Source organism: Seriola dumerili, unplaced genomic scaffold (assembly GCF_002260705.1).
Source record: "Seriola dumerili isolate Sdu_G_001 unplaced genomic scaffold, Sdu_1.0 BDQW01000092.1, whole genome shotgun sequence".
Taxonomy (NCBI): Eukaryota; Metazoa; Chordata; class Actinopteri; order Carangiformes; family Carangidae; genus Seriola; species Seriola dumerili.
Window position 1 is genome coordinate 1,813,230 of NW_019174347.1, and position 15,389 is coordinate 1,828,618.

The 15,389-nt window shown below is 40.8% G+C and overlaps 1 protein-coding gene across 3 annotated transcripts in view; it reads right to left on the bottom strand.

Moving 5' to 3' along the window:
* Positions 1-15,146, bottom strand: part of atg5 (autophagy related 5) — a 33,207-nt gene extending 18,061 nt beyond the window's left edge. For 2 of the 3 annotated variants that reach the window (XR_002665135.1, XM_022746189.1), the window contains exons 1-6: positions 15,077-15,146; positions 14,470-14,654; positions 12,485-12,612; positions 10,851-10,929; positions 10,149-10,311; positions 7,078-7,172 (exon numbers count right to left, since the gene is read on the bottom strand). Coding sequence is in view for 2 of the 3 variants with exons in the window: in XM_022746189.1 (XP_022601910.1) it covers positions 7,078-7,172; positions 10,149-10,311; positions 10,851-10,929; positions 12,485-12,612; positions 14,470-14,577 (573 nt within the window). In the remaining variant the exon portion in view is untranslated. The remainder of the gene's footprint in view (positions 1-7,077; positions 7,173-10,148; positions 10,312-10,850; positions 10,930-12,484; positions 12,613-14,469; positions 14,655-15,076) is intronic. The other variant, XM_022746190.1, reaches the window with a different exon arrangement.
* Between the last annotated feature and the right edge of the window lie 243 nt (positions 15,147-15,389).

The following is a 15,389-nucleotide window of genomic DNA, read 5'->3' on the forward strand; positions in this document are numbered from 1 at the left end:
TTGTCAGCAGGTACGTTCTTTGTAAATGTCAAAAGTCTCGCTATCACTTCAGAGCTGAATTAAAAATTCAGTGGTTCTAGTTACCGAGTGACCCGTGTCCTCAGGGCAGGAGAGAAGGCGCCAGGCACTGGACATCGTCCAGCGGTTGCCGTCAGGTGGGGATTTAAGTACGCTATCTGGTAAATCAAGCAGCTTACTTCAGCAGATCTCAGCTTAGTGCCATAGTGTCTCAAGATCTTGCACATTTCATCAACTAATTTGACTAATTAGTTGTGTTTCTTTGACTGAAAATGGAATACCGGTGTTTGACTGGAGTGAAAACCAGGATCGTTTACTTTCATTGGGCCATGATTAGGGCTGGGTGATATGGCTGAAATCAATATCACAATATTAATAACATCTGGTTTTGAAACAATTCATTTAAAAAAAATTATAAATTGCAATACTTGATCATTTCGCAACAACAACAAAAAAAAAAACATTTCAGGATTTGCAACATTTTTCTTTTTCATATCATTATAAACTGAATCCATATGGGTTTTTTATCTCTTGTTCAGACACACTGGAAATTCAAAGGCTCAAAAAGCATCTGTTCTTATTTTCTGACATTCTGTAGGCCAAGAAATTACTCAAATAATCACCATTACATTAATCAATAGTGAAATAATCATTAGTTGTAGCCCTAATAACATTATTTTTCCAATATGGGTGTATATTGCAAAATTGTTAAAACATAAAACATAAAATAATCAAATTGATGTTCAACACAATAAAAACTCTGTTCCATTGTTATTCTTAATTACAATTACATTCATTTAACAACTGAATTTTGTCGTTTTTCTTTTCGCAAATAAATCATCAATTGATTTAATCATATCATTACAATTCGATTCCACTGAGAGCCAGACAAAGACAGGCCTGAATTATCGGCCCAACGCTCGTGATCAACAGTGATCAGTATTAATGAGCTCAGTGGGATTCAAACTCCGAGGACAAGTAATGCCTTGCTCTACCCAGCATAAAACAATGAGAGAAACTGTGGCATCAGAGGGAGATATGGCGCAGGCAGATACCCAACCTGGTGTCAAGCGGAGAGTCTGACACACAATAGCGCCTAATCATGAGGCTGTGAAAAGGAAACCGGCGAGGGCAGGGATCGAGTAGCTGAGCGGTAACTACACACCACAGAGCCAGGCGCGAAGAAGCAAGAGGAAGGTGGCAGTGGAGGTGCGAAGCCAGCGCTCAGGTTACACAGAAACACTGAGTCACTGACAGGAAGCACGGCGTTTCGTGCGGGATCACCGCCGAGAGCCAGAGCAGAGAGAGTGCGCTAAGTGACAGCTACTTTTTTGCATTTTTAAATAGCGAGCCATGAATAATTGAGCCGGTCACCATACAAAGAAGGGGCTATTGATCCTTTGGGGAGAGAAGGGTGATACTGCTTGGATGAAGACACTTTTCTTTTCAGGTGGCGTGACACCTTAGCTGGCACAGCGGCACATGGCGACACAAAGAGAGCGAGGTGTCATTAGGATTCAGGTGAAAAGAGATGGCTCGCTCTCGCTGAGTGAAAAGAGCAGCGGAACTCAAGACGTCGGCTAATTGATGGAGGGGATTCAATCCGCCTAATTGATGGTAAAACAATGGACGGAGGGGTACAGCACTGTCAATCAACGGGAGTTTCCGCGAATCGAGAGGGGTCAGAGAAAGCATTTCCACTGAACTCTGAGACCATCCATTCGTAAATTAAAATTCCAACCTCATTTTTAACGGTCCTCATTCTCTCAGAGCTTGAAATGCACACCTGTGGAGGAGAAACTCCATCAAGGGACGACGAATTGAATTCTAAATTATTCATCGCTATTCAGTGCGATGCTAGGTTGACCTGTGGTACTTCACCATTCATCTCCATATCTCAGTGCTGATCAGAATATCTCTGCCACGTTGGGTTAGCACGGGGATTTGCTTAATTCACCTGTTCTTTTAAAACTTATTAAACAGAATCGTCGCTTGTTACTTCATTTGTCCAGTCTCCCTAAAACCAGAATCCTCACTAATTTGGGTTTTTGGCACGTCAGCTTAATCAGGATGTTCAGTGGAAACAGTTTGCTTTCAATGCATTGCAGATGTTTAATGATTTTCTGATTTTCCTATTAACATACGTACATTATTTAGTTTTATCTGCCCAGGTTTTGGGATTTCTGCCTCCACCTCAACGCTCAGTACTACTTTCTACCAAAAACATTTAATTTGATTTCTATTTGCATAGTGCCAAATCATCAACCTACATTATCTCAAGGCACTTGACGGAGTAAGGTCAAGACCTTAGAATATTAGAGAGAGAGAAACACAACGGTTCCCACAATGAGCAGCACTCGGCGACAGTGGAGAGGAAAAACTGTAGTGTCTATGAAATTTGTTGACGGGGTATTCTGCATATCATCAAGGTAATGAGGACACTGACTCATCATTTTTGTTATAGGCTGTGAGCCCCATAAACCAAACTCCATTCATCTCCAGTACGTATGGGTAGAGGCGTCAACCTCTGAGGCAAAACTGACTAAACACCAAGAACTATCTGCATGACTAGATACCACTGGAGTTAAGATTGAAAGTATTTTAAATTTTTTGTACCTTGGGGGAGTTTATTTTTCACGCAACACCCAAACAAACCTCAGACATGGAATTAATCATCAGATTAAACCTCCATCTCACTCTGCATTATTATGTACAGCTGTACCATCTACGTTTGCCAACAGCACACAATAAAAGCCTAAAGCTCGTTAGCCTTTTAGCTTCTTGGCAATGTAGTGACTTTAACCGACAGTCATATTTCTACTAGATAGTATTACTGTAAATGTGGCAACACGTTCTTCCCGAGCACAACAAGCACATCACCTGTTGCCCATGGCATGATTACGCAAAACTGTTTCCAGCATTCCCATCTTTTGTAATTGTCTGTGTAGTCACCACCTCCCCCTCGTCTCAGTCAGCCATTACATGGTATCTGGGAGGCAATAAACCTGCATTCTTTAAAGCAGGCTGCTTCCACAGCACCACAACACAGAGGTGGGTGGAGGGCGGACTGCCTGCCCTTACATCGGGGGTTTGTGAGTAGTCACTGAGTCACAGAGCAGGAACAGAGAGGTGTACCTGTAGATTGACAGTGTAAGCAGTCTTTAAAAGGAAGCATAGTAATTTTCACTTTCGGCACAGCGAGACGGTCAGCTCCCTCAGGCTCTTTGAATCACAGAGCGACGACACCACCGCAGCGGCGTCGTCGTCGTGATGCACCGGCAGCCAAATGAGCCAACCACCGCTGGCCGGAGCCAAGGGTGCGGCGGGCCAGTGCGCAAAACACACACAATAACACACAGACAAAGGGCTCAAGAGGAAGCAACTGAAATGACAAAACCAGACATGAATTCATGAAACAGGCAACGGGCGACAGGAGCTTGCAAAGAAAGATGTGTGTGCAGATGCAAACGCATACACAGGAGCACATGTAAGGGGAAGTACACTATGATATGAAAAACTTCACAGATATAATATTATATATAAAATAAAAATAAAGTTGTCAATTTGAGGTTCCAAGGATAAAAAAAATATCTAAGATAAATGGCATGTCAAGAAAGGAGGTCAAACCATTTTTAACCTTCAGGATATAAGGCAGACACGTGCGCGCGCACACCCACACACACACACACACACACACACACACACACACACACACACACACACACAAACGTGTCGTCCATGCCCATGAGGTGTCTTCGTCTCCATAAGGAGCGCAGGCCAGACGGAAATGAGCCCTCTGTTATTTGGACTGAGTGTTGTCATTAATTCTGTCTGCATCAAACACAGCACATGTTATTTACACTAAAGACCACAATCTGGCTTTGAAGGACTCTGAGCGTGTGTGTTATGCGTTTGTGTGGGAGGGGGGATCTTTTCCTCTGTATTAGGCCGTCTCCTGTTAAATCATCCACAGTGACTTCTTAGTTTCAAACGGCTTTGTTCTTCTCAGGGTTTCTGCACCGCTTCTACACAGTCTGCTTTCTTTTTTTCCTCCTCACAGAGCGTCCTCGCTGGGTTTTGTCGTATCGTGTTGGGTCTTGTCACAACAACTCTGTTCAACAAAACACTGGATTTTCTTCTTAGCAACAACATAAACTCTGCACAACCTGAACATTTTCACAGAAGCTTGATTTTAGTTGTTCTGCTTGTTTTTTGTATTTTTATTTGACGTGTAGATCTTTGAGGTTAAGGTTAAGTCCCGTTTACTACAACCTGGCTGCGTTTTTTTGGCCATCATTCCTATGAGTAATATTAAGACTGCAGGCACTAAGTTAAAGGCTGAGTGTGCCGTGACGTCTCAAAAAAAACAACAACCACAACCAGCGAAACGATCAGACAGGTGGTAAACAAACAGGCAAAACCCCACAATGGGAAGAGCTTCAAAAATAAGACCCAAGAACAAAATGAATCAGAATAATCTTTTTACTGATGCCAAGGCTAAAAATACTCTGTATCCACCTAAGCACAAAAACGTTGAGTCATACATGTTTAAAGTTTTTTTTGCAAACATTTGTGCAAAATCCTAAACTCCTGTGAACCCTTATAAGGCACTTGTGGACGGTGAAAGCAGTTACAAAGTGCCACAGAAAACTACCATTACAGGTATTTTTAAGATCATAATGAGCAGAGCATGAGTTTCAACTCTCCTCCAGACTTTCCAGGCCTTTTTTGGCTGTAAATATTTAGCAGTTTGTAAGATGAAAACCACCCCATCCCCAAAACAATCCAGACTTTTCAAGAACTATGCTTATTTTCTCTCTCTCTCTCTCTCTCTGCCTGTCTTATGTGTTTGGAAATCGCACAGTGGGGTTGTAACAGGCTTTGATGCTTCAATTGTCATGAAACCAACTCCAGCTCATAAATGACCATGGAAACTTTCAATTCAGCCATGAAAAACACTCAAAACTAGAACACTCTGGGATTCTTTCTACCCGCCAGCACTTACATGGTTTTACAGCTGCAACAAGTGCATGTCTGAGAGGGCGGCTCGTGCTGGTTGGACTGCGTGTTTCAGTCCGCCACTTTAAAGGGTTATGTTTTATTACTAAACACAAGAATGCTTTTGTTGAAGTGTAAAATGGTTTATTTACACGCTGAAGATGTGAAAGTAAAAACAAAAGCATTTATGAGCTTTTTGAATTTCATGCAAAAGCCAGTGTCGACAGTGACGGACAGCTGTTCCTCCGCCCTCGCTGTTGTGCAAAATGTAAATGCAGCCATATGTGGAGACCAGCAGGTCTCATTAAAAACTTTACACATTCAATAATAAATCATCACAGTGGGAAATTACCAGCAGACACAGCACATATGATTATGGAAAGATATGCTCGGTAGGAAAGTTCAATTACCCTGAAGTCCTGTTCTGTTCTGAACATCTACAAATCTTTCTGTTTCACAACATCACGCTCCTCTCAGTCACTTGAAGCCAGATTTATTTTCTGTTCTGTTTGCTGTTCGGATTTCTTGACATTATATTTCCTAACATGACTTGACAGGCCCTAAAGTTTAATTCCTTTACAGGACTCGGTGACAGCGAGGGGGCCTTTCTGTTTGCTGTGATTTGAGATCAAGGCTAAATGCATGCACATTCAACCACTAGACTCAAAGCAGACTGTCAACATGTTTTTTATTGCAAAGATCCAGATGTTTTTCAAATCTTTATTTCCTTAACTGGATTGGACGAGACTCTTCAGTGTCCAGTAAGATTAGAAGGGATTTTAAATTACATTTAATTACACTGTTGCTTCAGATTATTCCATTACAATGCCAAGTTTTATATTAAATGAATTTCTTCAGTCATTCTGTGCAATCCCTGAACCATGCCAGTTGTCAAATTAGTTTTCCCCACTTTTCCAGCCTTTCCTGATCTTCATTGGAACCCCACAAAACACTTGACTCAAAGCATGGTACATTTCCCCCCACTGTCTGGCTTGCGGCGTGCTAATGTTTTCCAGGCAGGCATCAGCCTCTTATTCATCCTCGATTATTTCTTTTTTCTATGCTGCAAAGGGAATTTTCACCTGAGTCAGGATAAAATCTGTGACAGGATTGGTGGAAACACCCGACGTGAGGCCACTTGTCTGGCTACGTCTCCTGATCTCAAAATGAACCCTGAGGCTCGCCCACCGACTCTTGGTTCAGTGGAAGTGAACACAGTCACAGACATCACATGTACACGAAAAAATGAATAACCTCCCCCCCAAAAAATACAAAAAAGCACTCAGGCAAAGCAGGCCCTTGATTTAGAGACATTCACATGCAAATATACATAGGTAATATTTTTCTTAATCTTTTAAACATGAGGCAAAAATGAAAAGAATGGCACCGGAGAAACAGGTTTGAGTGGTTATTAAGATAGGTTAATATATGGCTGTCACTGTGTGTAGACACATATGCATTACCTGAGGAAAAAAAGGAAAGAGAACTGGCTCTCAGACACTTACTCATGTTGTTTGAATACGGGTGTTATGTCAGACATGAATGCACCGCTGGTTGTTTTTTTGGATTACAAACGTAGATAAAACAAGAGTATTATTGGTTTTTTTGAGTGATCAACAGGTCAAGAGAAGGTCTTAGACTCTTCAGTTGCACATTATGAAATGCCGACAGGTGTGGAGGTGGTGTTGTAATGGGTACTTAAGCTGTCTGCAGGTGTGTGTGCGTGTGTGTGTGTGTGCCAAGAGGAGGCAGGATTTACCCAATGTGGGTCATAAGATGAACAGAAATGATTACCTGGATTTTTTTTTTTTTTTTTAGCGCATGAGACACCAAATCATGGTTGTGGAGTCAACTAATTTATCACAGTGTCTGGTTGGAGGTGATTTCCCTGTTAAAGCAACACCAGGGCAACATGGAGGGTTTTCACACGGCTGTCTGGCTCCATCTACTGGGCTGACTTCGGCTCTACTCTCAAAACTCAAAATCAACTGCTCAGACTAAAAGTGACATTAAGAGGCCGTTTTGAAAGGGGAAAAATATAGTTGTGTAAAGTTGTGTTACCTGGTATATCCTGAAGGGGATGTATCTGAAGCCTCCCTCCTCCGTGGGATATTCCATCAGCTTCCTGTTCATGGCCCAGAACTGGTCAAACTTATCTGCGACAACACAAATACACTCAGGTCAAAAATGATAAAACATCCCAAGACGTGCTGATTTAATAAAACATCTTTCTCCACCACACATCCAATGAAGGACATAAATACCAAAACAATATCACTCTTGAGCCAATTATGTTCCTGTAACAGTTAAGGCTCAACCATCTGACTACCTCGACACGGCTGCATTTTAATACTGTCGAATGCAGGATCTGGATTCTCCATATACTCAACAGTAGTAGAAGATTAGCAACGAGTGATGAGCAATATTGAGCTTATCTGATGTGAGGCTTTTACTTTCTTTTCAATGTGGTGATCTTCATTATATTGTCTTTGTTTTACTGACTAACTACCTAAGCTAGAGGACTCGGTCTGCAGGCAGCAGTTAACAAAGACCTGGTTACAGTGGGGCTGGGTTTCAAACCTCAAACCTCAAACCTATTTTCATACGGACTGATGAATGTCCACAGTTGCTGAGTATCGAAAACTGCCGAGTACAAAACATATTTGCAGTCTTGTTTTCTTATTCTTTGATTCATCATTTACATTTAAATTTCCACTTTTAGAGAATTCTTTTAATGCTTTTTTTATGTTTATAGAAAAAAAAGGAAGTTGTAAAAATATGGTTATATTTCTCAAAGTAACTGAATAACCTTGTGTTATCACTATTGAAACCTGGGTATCATATTGCCAATTGTATCAAAAAATTCCACAGGACACTCAGCTCTGATTCACACCGCAGCACCCTGGTGTGTGGACTGAGAACAATAAAGCTACAGAGGCAAATTCGGGCGTCTCATATCCACATTTCATAATATGGCACCATGACAGAGTGAAGTTAACAAGTGCAAACGTGTGAATGAGTTACACACCTTTAAAAGACGGCATGTGTGAGCAGCAGTTTTAGCAGTCCAGATCCTTACTAACAACTGCAGCTTCAACCTTGAACCTTCTGGTTGAAGGACGGTGATTCCACCCTGCATGTGTTGGTTTCAAACCCTCCACCTCCCCTTTGCATCTCGCTTTCACACGAAGCTTCTGAAAATGTTCTGTTTTCTCTCTCCCGGAGGAAAGTTTGAACCATCTCTGTTTCTCTGTTTCTCTGTTTCTGGTCTCTTTTGGATGTGAAAGTTTTGGTTCAGATGAGGTTTCATCTCTCACTTTCATGTGTGGCCGGTAAGGCCAGCTCCTTCTATATGGATTAGTTCAGTATCAAGTGTCTTCTGTTTCTGTTTTAATGTAGATACAAGCAGTTTCAGCGAAAAACGGCACCAATCAGACCCTGCACTTTTTTAAAAACAGTATGCTGAATGAAAGATTTTTTATCTTTCTTTCTTGTGTTAAAATGCGACACCTCTCTTTCTGTTTCTATCACTTTCATGGGAAAGTGGAGGAGAGATAAGCAGCTCAAGTTTTGCAGGTTTTTCTGTAAACCTGTTCAAAACATCCTCAGTGCCACATGCACATTGCACAGTTTTAACAGTTGCATGACAATAAAGCACCACGCAAATAAAGGCCAATAATACCCATAAAATGGCCATTGTTGGTATGATTGCGTTTTATTGTTGTGTTTCTTTAATGCATTAATAATTTGCACAATGTGCTGCCACTGCTGTTCTCCATCTGTTTCACATTTGAAGCCTCACAACAGTTTAGAAGATATAATCAATTTACTTTCCTGTCGACTTTATTGAGAAATATTTATGTTATTAACATAATAATTTGTTTTTAACATATTAATAGCACAAATATTGTTTTCCGTCTTTATTTGAGACTCAGCAGCACATTATAGTACTGTACTATGTACATTATCTGAGGATTTATATCTCATCATTAACTGAAGAAGTGAAATCATAAACACTGCTGATATGATCAAGCAGGAGCAGGTTCACTCTGACAAACTCATTACCTAGCACTAATGAACAGTATCTGTTCATTAGCATCTCAATGGTTTCGGTGTCTGACAATATATTGAGATATATTTGCTAAAGCCAACTTCAGGCAAAATTAAATACTCATTAAGTTGTTAAAGCAAGCAAAACTATCAAATATTTGCAGGTACCAGCTGTTTTTTTTCCATTTTATATCAATTTTGATCAAATATATTGAGTTTTCGACTGTGAGTCAATCTATCTATCTACCTATCTATCTATCTATCTATCTATCTATCTAAACCACTGATAAACTGAAAAGGTGATGAACAGAGTAATTGATAACGAAAACAAACATTAGTTGCATACCTATTTATAACATAATTTCATACTCAAATTATACATATTTTTGCATTTTTCAGGGAATATTATGGAAATTCAGGTACAGAAGAAAGTTATTGCCTGCTAATAATTAGTAATTCAGAAGAAGTAGGGCTGATGCTTAAGACAAGGTGACCTGACTGCCCCAGAGGGGAGGCTACATGACTGGTGGTCAAAGTGTTTATTGTCGCCTCGTTTGATCAACTCGACCTGCAGTGATCTCAGGAATCTCACGCCGTGTGTTGGGTTTTGCTTTTCAAAGTTCCACACTAACCCCCAGACTTAGGAATCCATCCCATTGGCCCCAGTGACTTCTCCCACAATGCATCAGCCCCAGCGCACTAACTTCACCAAAACAAAACACCACAATCAAAACCAACGGCCCTCAGGAAATCAACCTGCCTTGTGGGTGTGTAGGTGAGAGAGGTGGTGGAAGTGGTGGCTTCAAAGACCGCTATCACACTACAAAGAGATTTGTGCGTGCGTGGGTGGGTGTGTGTGTGTGTGTGTGTGCGTGTGTGTGTAAGTATGTGTCAATCTGCATGCAGGTCTACAAGCAGTGAGATAACATGTGTAAATCTGATTCTTAATGAGAACGTGTGACTGTATGATTGTGTCACTTCCCCCAACAGGTGCTTGTCGTCTGTTTTCTTTGAATTGTGTGTGTGTGTGTGTGTGTGTGTGTGTGTGTGTGTGGGTGTGTGTGGTCATGTGTGCGTCTCACCGTTCTGCAGGCCCATCCACAGCTGCTTGTGGTCTTTCTTCTGCATGTCGTTAACGACTTGGCTCTTGTGCTTGAGGGCGTCGGCCTCCTTGATGCTGGACATGAAGTGAGCCTCGATCACAGAGTTGGACGGGCAGTGGAGCAGGTCACTATCTGGAAAACTCTGACACATTCACAGGACCAACATTTTATTTAAAGCTGCATTATTTACTTATTTATTTATTTACTTATTTTTTACCTCTAAGGGGAAGAAGAACTCAAAAAACAAGCTGGCAAACGTATTATCAAACAAACTCCTGGTTACACATGAAAACTTTGTGGCTGTTTAGCTGCTAAATGTTCCACTTCCTTCACCGGATAGTTGCTAAAATTTGGCTGTCTGCTGTTTGGTGCTCTGCAGATAGGTGCAGTGGACTGATCGGAGCTCGTTTGCTCAAAACAGCTGCTGCAGGAAACTGTGTTAATGCTGAGAATGAAACACAGTGAACGTGCCATTAAAAGCACATCAATGAACTCTAAGAGGCTAAAAGGCTCCACAAGGGTTCCTCCCATTTTAAATTACATGCATCATTTGTTTCATTGTTTATATAAAAATATTCACAACTGCGGCTTTGTTGTATTTAGAATAAAGCAACACAAAACGTGCACAGAATTTAGGGATAAAATATAAACACACACACACACACACTGACTGGCTCTTACCTTAAAGTGCACAGTGATGCTCCAGGGTAAGACAGTGTTGGAGGCATGGAGGTCAAAAAGAACTCCGATTGGATAGTGCCTGCAACCATGAAACGCAAAAAGGAAATAATGTTACTTGTGTAAATAGCTGCTGTTCCCAGTGGGTTAATATTTCCATCACCAGGAAACTAGTGTTACTCCCATTACTGGCTAGAAAATCTTTAAACTGAGCAGCTGCAGACTGACAACAGCATGTGACCTCTGAATTAAAAGTTCATTAAAAGTCCCAAACACTGCAGGAAAATGTTAAACTTATTAATAAGTGTAAAAACATTATCCTTTTATTCTAACAGACTGTATTTTAGGCTGGTTGAACAAAACTTTTGTTTGAATAAAAGGTCTTAAAGTGATTGATCATTTCAACTGTAACCTATAATGTGATTCTGAGTGGCAGCAAACAGAACTGGTGTCAGTTTTTCATTTTCTTCTCATGTTGTTGAGTTCAGCTTTCTCTGGTTGCAGTGTGTGAACTTCAGGAAACAGTTTACGTTTCACTCCAACGTTTCTATCTATCACTTCCTGTGTTTATAAAGGGGTGGATCCACAATGTTTCAGCCAGTTGAGGTTAGATGCTTTTCTCAATCACAGCCTCAAATCAGAAGAGTGTATTTTTCAAGGCGTTCTAACGGTCAATCACACACACTAATGACAAGAGCAATGTCTCTGATTGATTCTAGTTCTCATGAGGGCAACAAGCCAAACTGTATTAAATCTGTAATCTAAATAATGTCACAAAAAACTCACACTTTTGCATTTACAATGAATTTGAAATTCACTTCTTTTTTTTTTTTTCCTTACAGAACATCACATTTGAGAGTCTGAAGTTGGCAACCATTTTGCTATTTTCACATGATTACAAAGAAATAAACACCAACACTGACATTTGATCACTTTCTCTACTGTTCTAGTTTTAGTGGAATTACTGGGACTTTGATGCCATCGTAAAGTTGGCTCTTTATTGTCTGTTGCGATACTGACACCTTGTGGCTGAACTTTGTGCCTGCATCTGCCGGCTGAGGCTTCTCTGTTGGCTGTGAATGAATTGACTCATAGTAACTTCTCTCTCGAGTTGCGGGTGGTGTAAACACACTCTCATAGTTCTGACTGTGAAAGGCATTTGTTGGAGAAAGTGGATGTTTACATGAAGCAGTACAATGAGGTACACAAACAAGGAAGAGATTAGTCAAAGTCCCGGGAAACAAATCAGTTTGGGGAAATGGAGCGGGCATTTATTTTTACACAAATACAACACACAACACCGACCCTGCCTCCTGGTGATAGCTATAGTTGTAATCTACTGCCAGTTTTTAAAGGGAAGGAGGGATCAGCTGGGTAAAGCTAAAAGAATTCTTTTGGAGAAAATTTCTCTCAGGAGCTATCAGGAAAATAAAAATGTATATTCCTGATAAGAGGAGAAAAATACATATTTTAATATGTATTTGGCATATAAACACAAAATGGTGTGATCAGTGATACAAGATATTAAATCTAAAAATCCACCAGTGTACCATCGCACAGTGCACTCACACATACTCAACCTCGTTTCCCCAGACAGAATCTAAAAAAATCAGCTCATCCAATGATCGTTTTCTCACCACTTAAGTGGAGTTCCTTCATACTCGAACCACATCTCCTCCACGTCCTCGGCCTTCATCACTTTGAGGAAGTGTTTTTTCACCTTGTCTGTAACCAGAGTCAGGTAGCTCACCCTGGGTAACAGCAGCTGGGAGAGCCAGGAGGAGAGAGGAAGAGACGCATTATAAAGCATTACAGGCTGTTACTGTGTGCTGCACTGGCGTTTGGGACTAAATTTAGATTGTGTGCAACGTTTATGACCTTAACAAATAAGCAGAATGTACTTTCAAGGCTGTGTCTGTGCAGATCTAAATCCACAGATCTGGAAGACGAAGCAAGAACAACAAGGAGAGAAAAGGCCCCTAATATGTGAAACATATCATATCGTTTATCCAGCATCTGTGAAGGATTCATGGTCATTGGTCGCCTCAACATCAGGCTAGATGACAGCGCATTAAAATGAGAACAATTACAGGTACTAGGCCAGGACGTTGGTCAACTGATGCATCTATCCTTTCAAGGTGAAACCAGCAGATTGGCTCTGAGGCATGCAAGTTATTTACAGTACATACCCTGTTCTCATTAGGCACTTAATCTGAATGAAAACACTACATTTAATCATTAGAGGTGGGATTATACTTGACATTATAGGTGACGCCAGCGTAGAAGTTCATTGTCATGTTTCACCTAATGATACGGATCAGTGATGGATAAGGTTTGCATTGTCTCGCCACACAAAGAGAGACTACTGCTGTGCAATCACTAACAGATGAATTGTGTTTACATTTTTGTGGTTGAGAGGGTTTGCGGAGTTGGCTTTGTCAAATGTTTTTGTTGAAAATGAGCAGATTACTGAGCCTTTCTTCAACTGCTTTTGTGTTGTCTCCATCACCATAAAAAAACACAAGCTGACCAATCAAACTTTCTTTCAGTCTCCACATGGTATTTACCTTGCCTCTAACATGTATTTTACATTTTCAAAGTGCACACAAGCTACAGTGTAACCACCAGAGCGTGCTTCTTAATGCACTAGAATAAACCTTACTTGAGACAACACTTCTTCTTTATATTGAGTATAAATTCAAAAGCATGTTTTGAGATTTTAAGCACAAGGGGGTTATGGGTATGGGTTGTAACCAAGAGCTAACAACATTTCATGGGTGAAAAGCCCCTTTCTCTTCCAGCCTCTAATCAAAATGAGCAGCTCCCAGACTTGACAAAAAGTGTACACAGAAAGCAGTAATGTGACAAATGAATGAACATCATTAAGAACATTTCTATTATGTATAATTTATTACTCACAAACAATCCCACCAAAGTCATAGACAAACTCAGAGCACTATCTGTGGTCCCCCACTTCCTGTTATTGTTTAATAAGTCAACCACTCCCTCTTTACCATGTAAACCATCTCCAACAAAAACAAACTTAACAGCATCACGCATATTGCCTCCATACACCCAATCTCTCAGACATGAAAATCAGAGCCATCACATGCCTAGAATTCATGATAGCAAATGACATTGATCACCTCCTCTATCTACGTTTCGCATTACAGCCTTCTGATCAGTGATACAGGACTTTAAAATGGCGAAGAGCTCACTTTAGCAGGAGCTTTTGTCCTTTCTGCGGTTTTAGCCCTAAACACACAAAGTGCCTTGTTTACATTGTTGTATAGATCTGAACATGTTTTATGCCTGAGTTCATACATATAAGTGTGATCTGTGATACATGCAAGTGTATTATTTCATGTATTGTATATATGTATGTAGCTGTGTGGACATCTGTTAGGGAATGTGTTATGACTGTAAAAACAAATCTCCCTCAGAGAAAACAAAGACTATCTATTTACCTATTATACTTTCTCAGTAGGAGTAAGTTTTCAGCTGTATACACCCTGCTGATGAAGAATATAAGATACAGCATGGAGCACGGAGGTTAGTCTATTAGCCTTGGTCTGGCTTCAGGTTTTGAGGTCATGTGAAGTCAGAGAGCAACTGCACTTACATAGTAGGGCTCGGCCTCTCTCTCAGTAACCTCATCCTGGTTCAAAGTGAAACAGGTGGGGATCCGGCCGAACCACACGTCTCTCAACACGTCCTTGTCATCTGCCATGCTGCTTCTGCTCCCAGTGGCACATAAATAACAAATTCCCCAAACACAGAACCCGAAGTCCAAAGGCAGACACCCTCCTGTTGTTAACAACACAGCAGAGCAAACAGGCAAGCATTAAGGAAACTTTCAGCCACACATGAACACAATGAAATAGGCAGTGCAACATAAACTAGTACCCCCTTGAAGTAATTCATCTTAGGTAAGCTAGCTATGCCTATCAATTCATTAGGGGAGTTATTACTAAGTTATAGTCCAGTAGAAGGTAGTGACTCACCTGCTCGACTTTAAAACTAACTCCAAACCGGTCAAACTACGCAGCTGTAAAGCAAAACCTGAGCTAGCTTGAGGGCTAGGTAAGCTAACTTAGCTAGTGGAAACATAGCAAAGAACTGTTGACAATAAACAACTGCCCTTGCTTCCTGTGTATGGTCATTATTGTCCACAAACAGTAACTGTCTGTGTGCGAGGAAGAGACGGTGATATGGGAGGAAAACCTTACTTTCTGTCGATGTTTTGCAGTCAGCTTGGATGGAAGAAGGGCCGTGACTGTCGATGCTGTCATTCCCCGGCTGTCACCGGAAAAACAGCTGAAAATCCCGTCCACCGCAAAACAGCGACCCCTAGCGACGGCACGAGAAACATGTTTAAACAGGCAATTTTTGAACAAATTATTGAGACGTATTTATCAATGACAACATTTAGTTTAAAAACATATGTCTATAATTTACATAATAATATAATATTGTATTTTTTTCACAAAAAATAAGCGTATTTCTAAACCGATTGCTGACGCGTCATCATACGCGACGCCG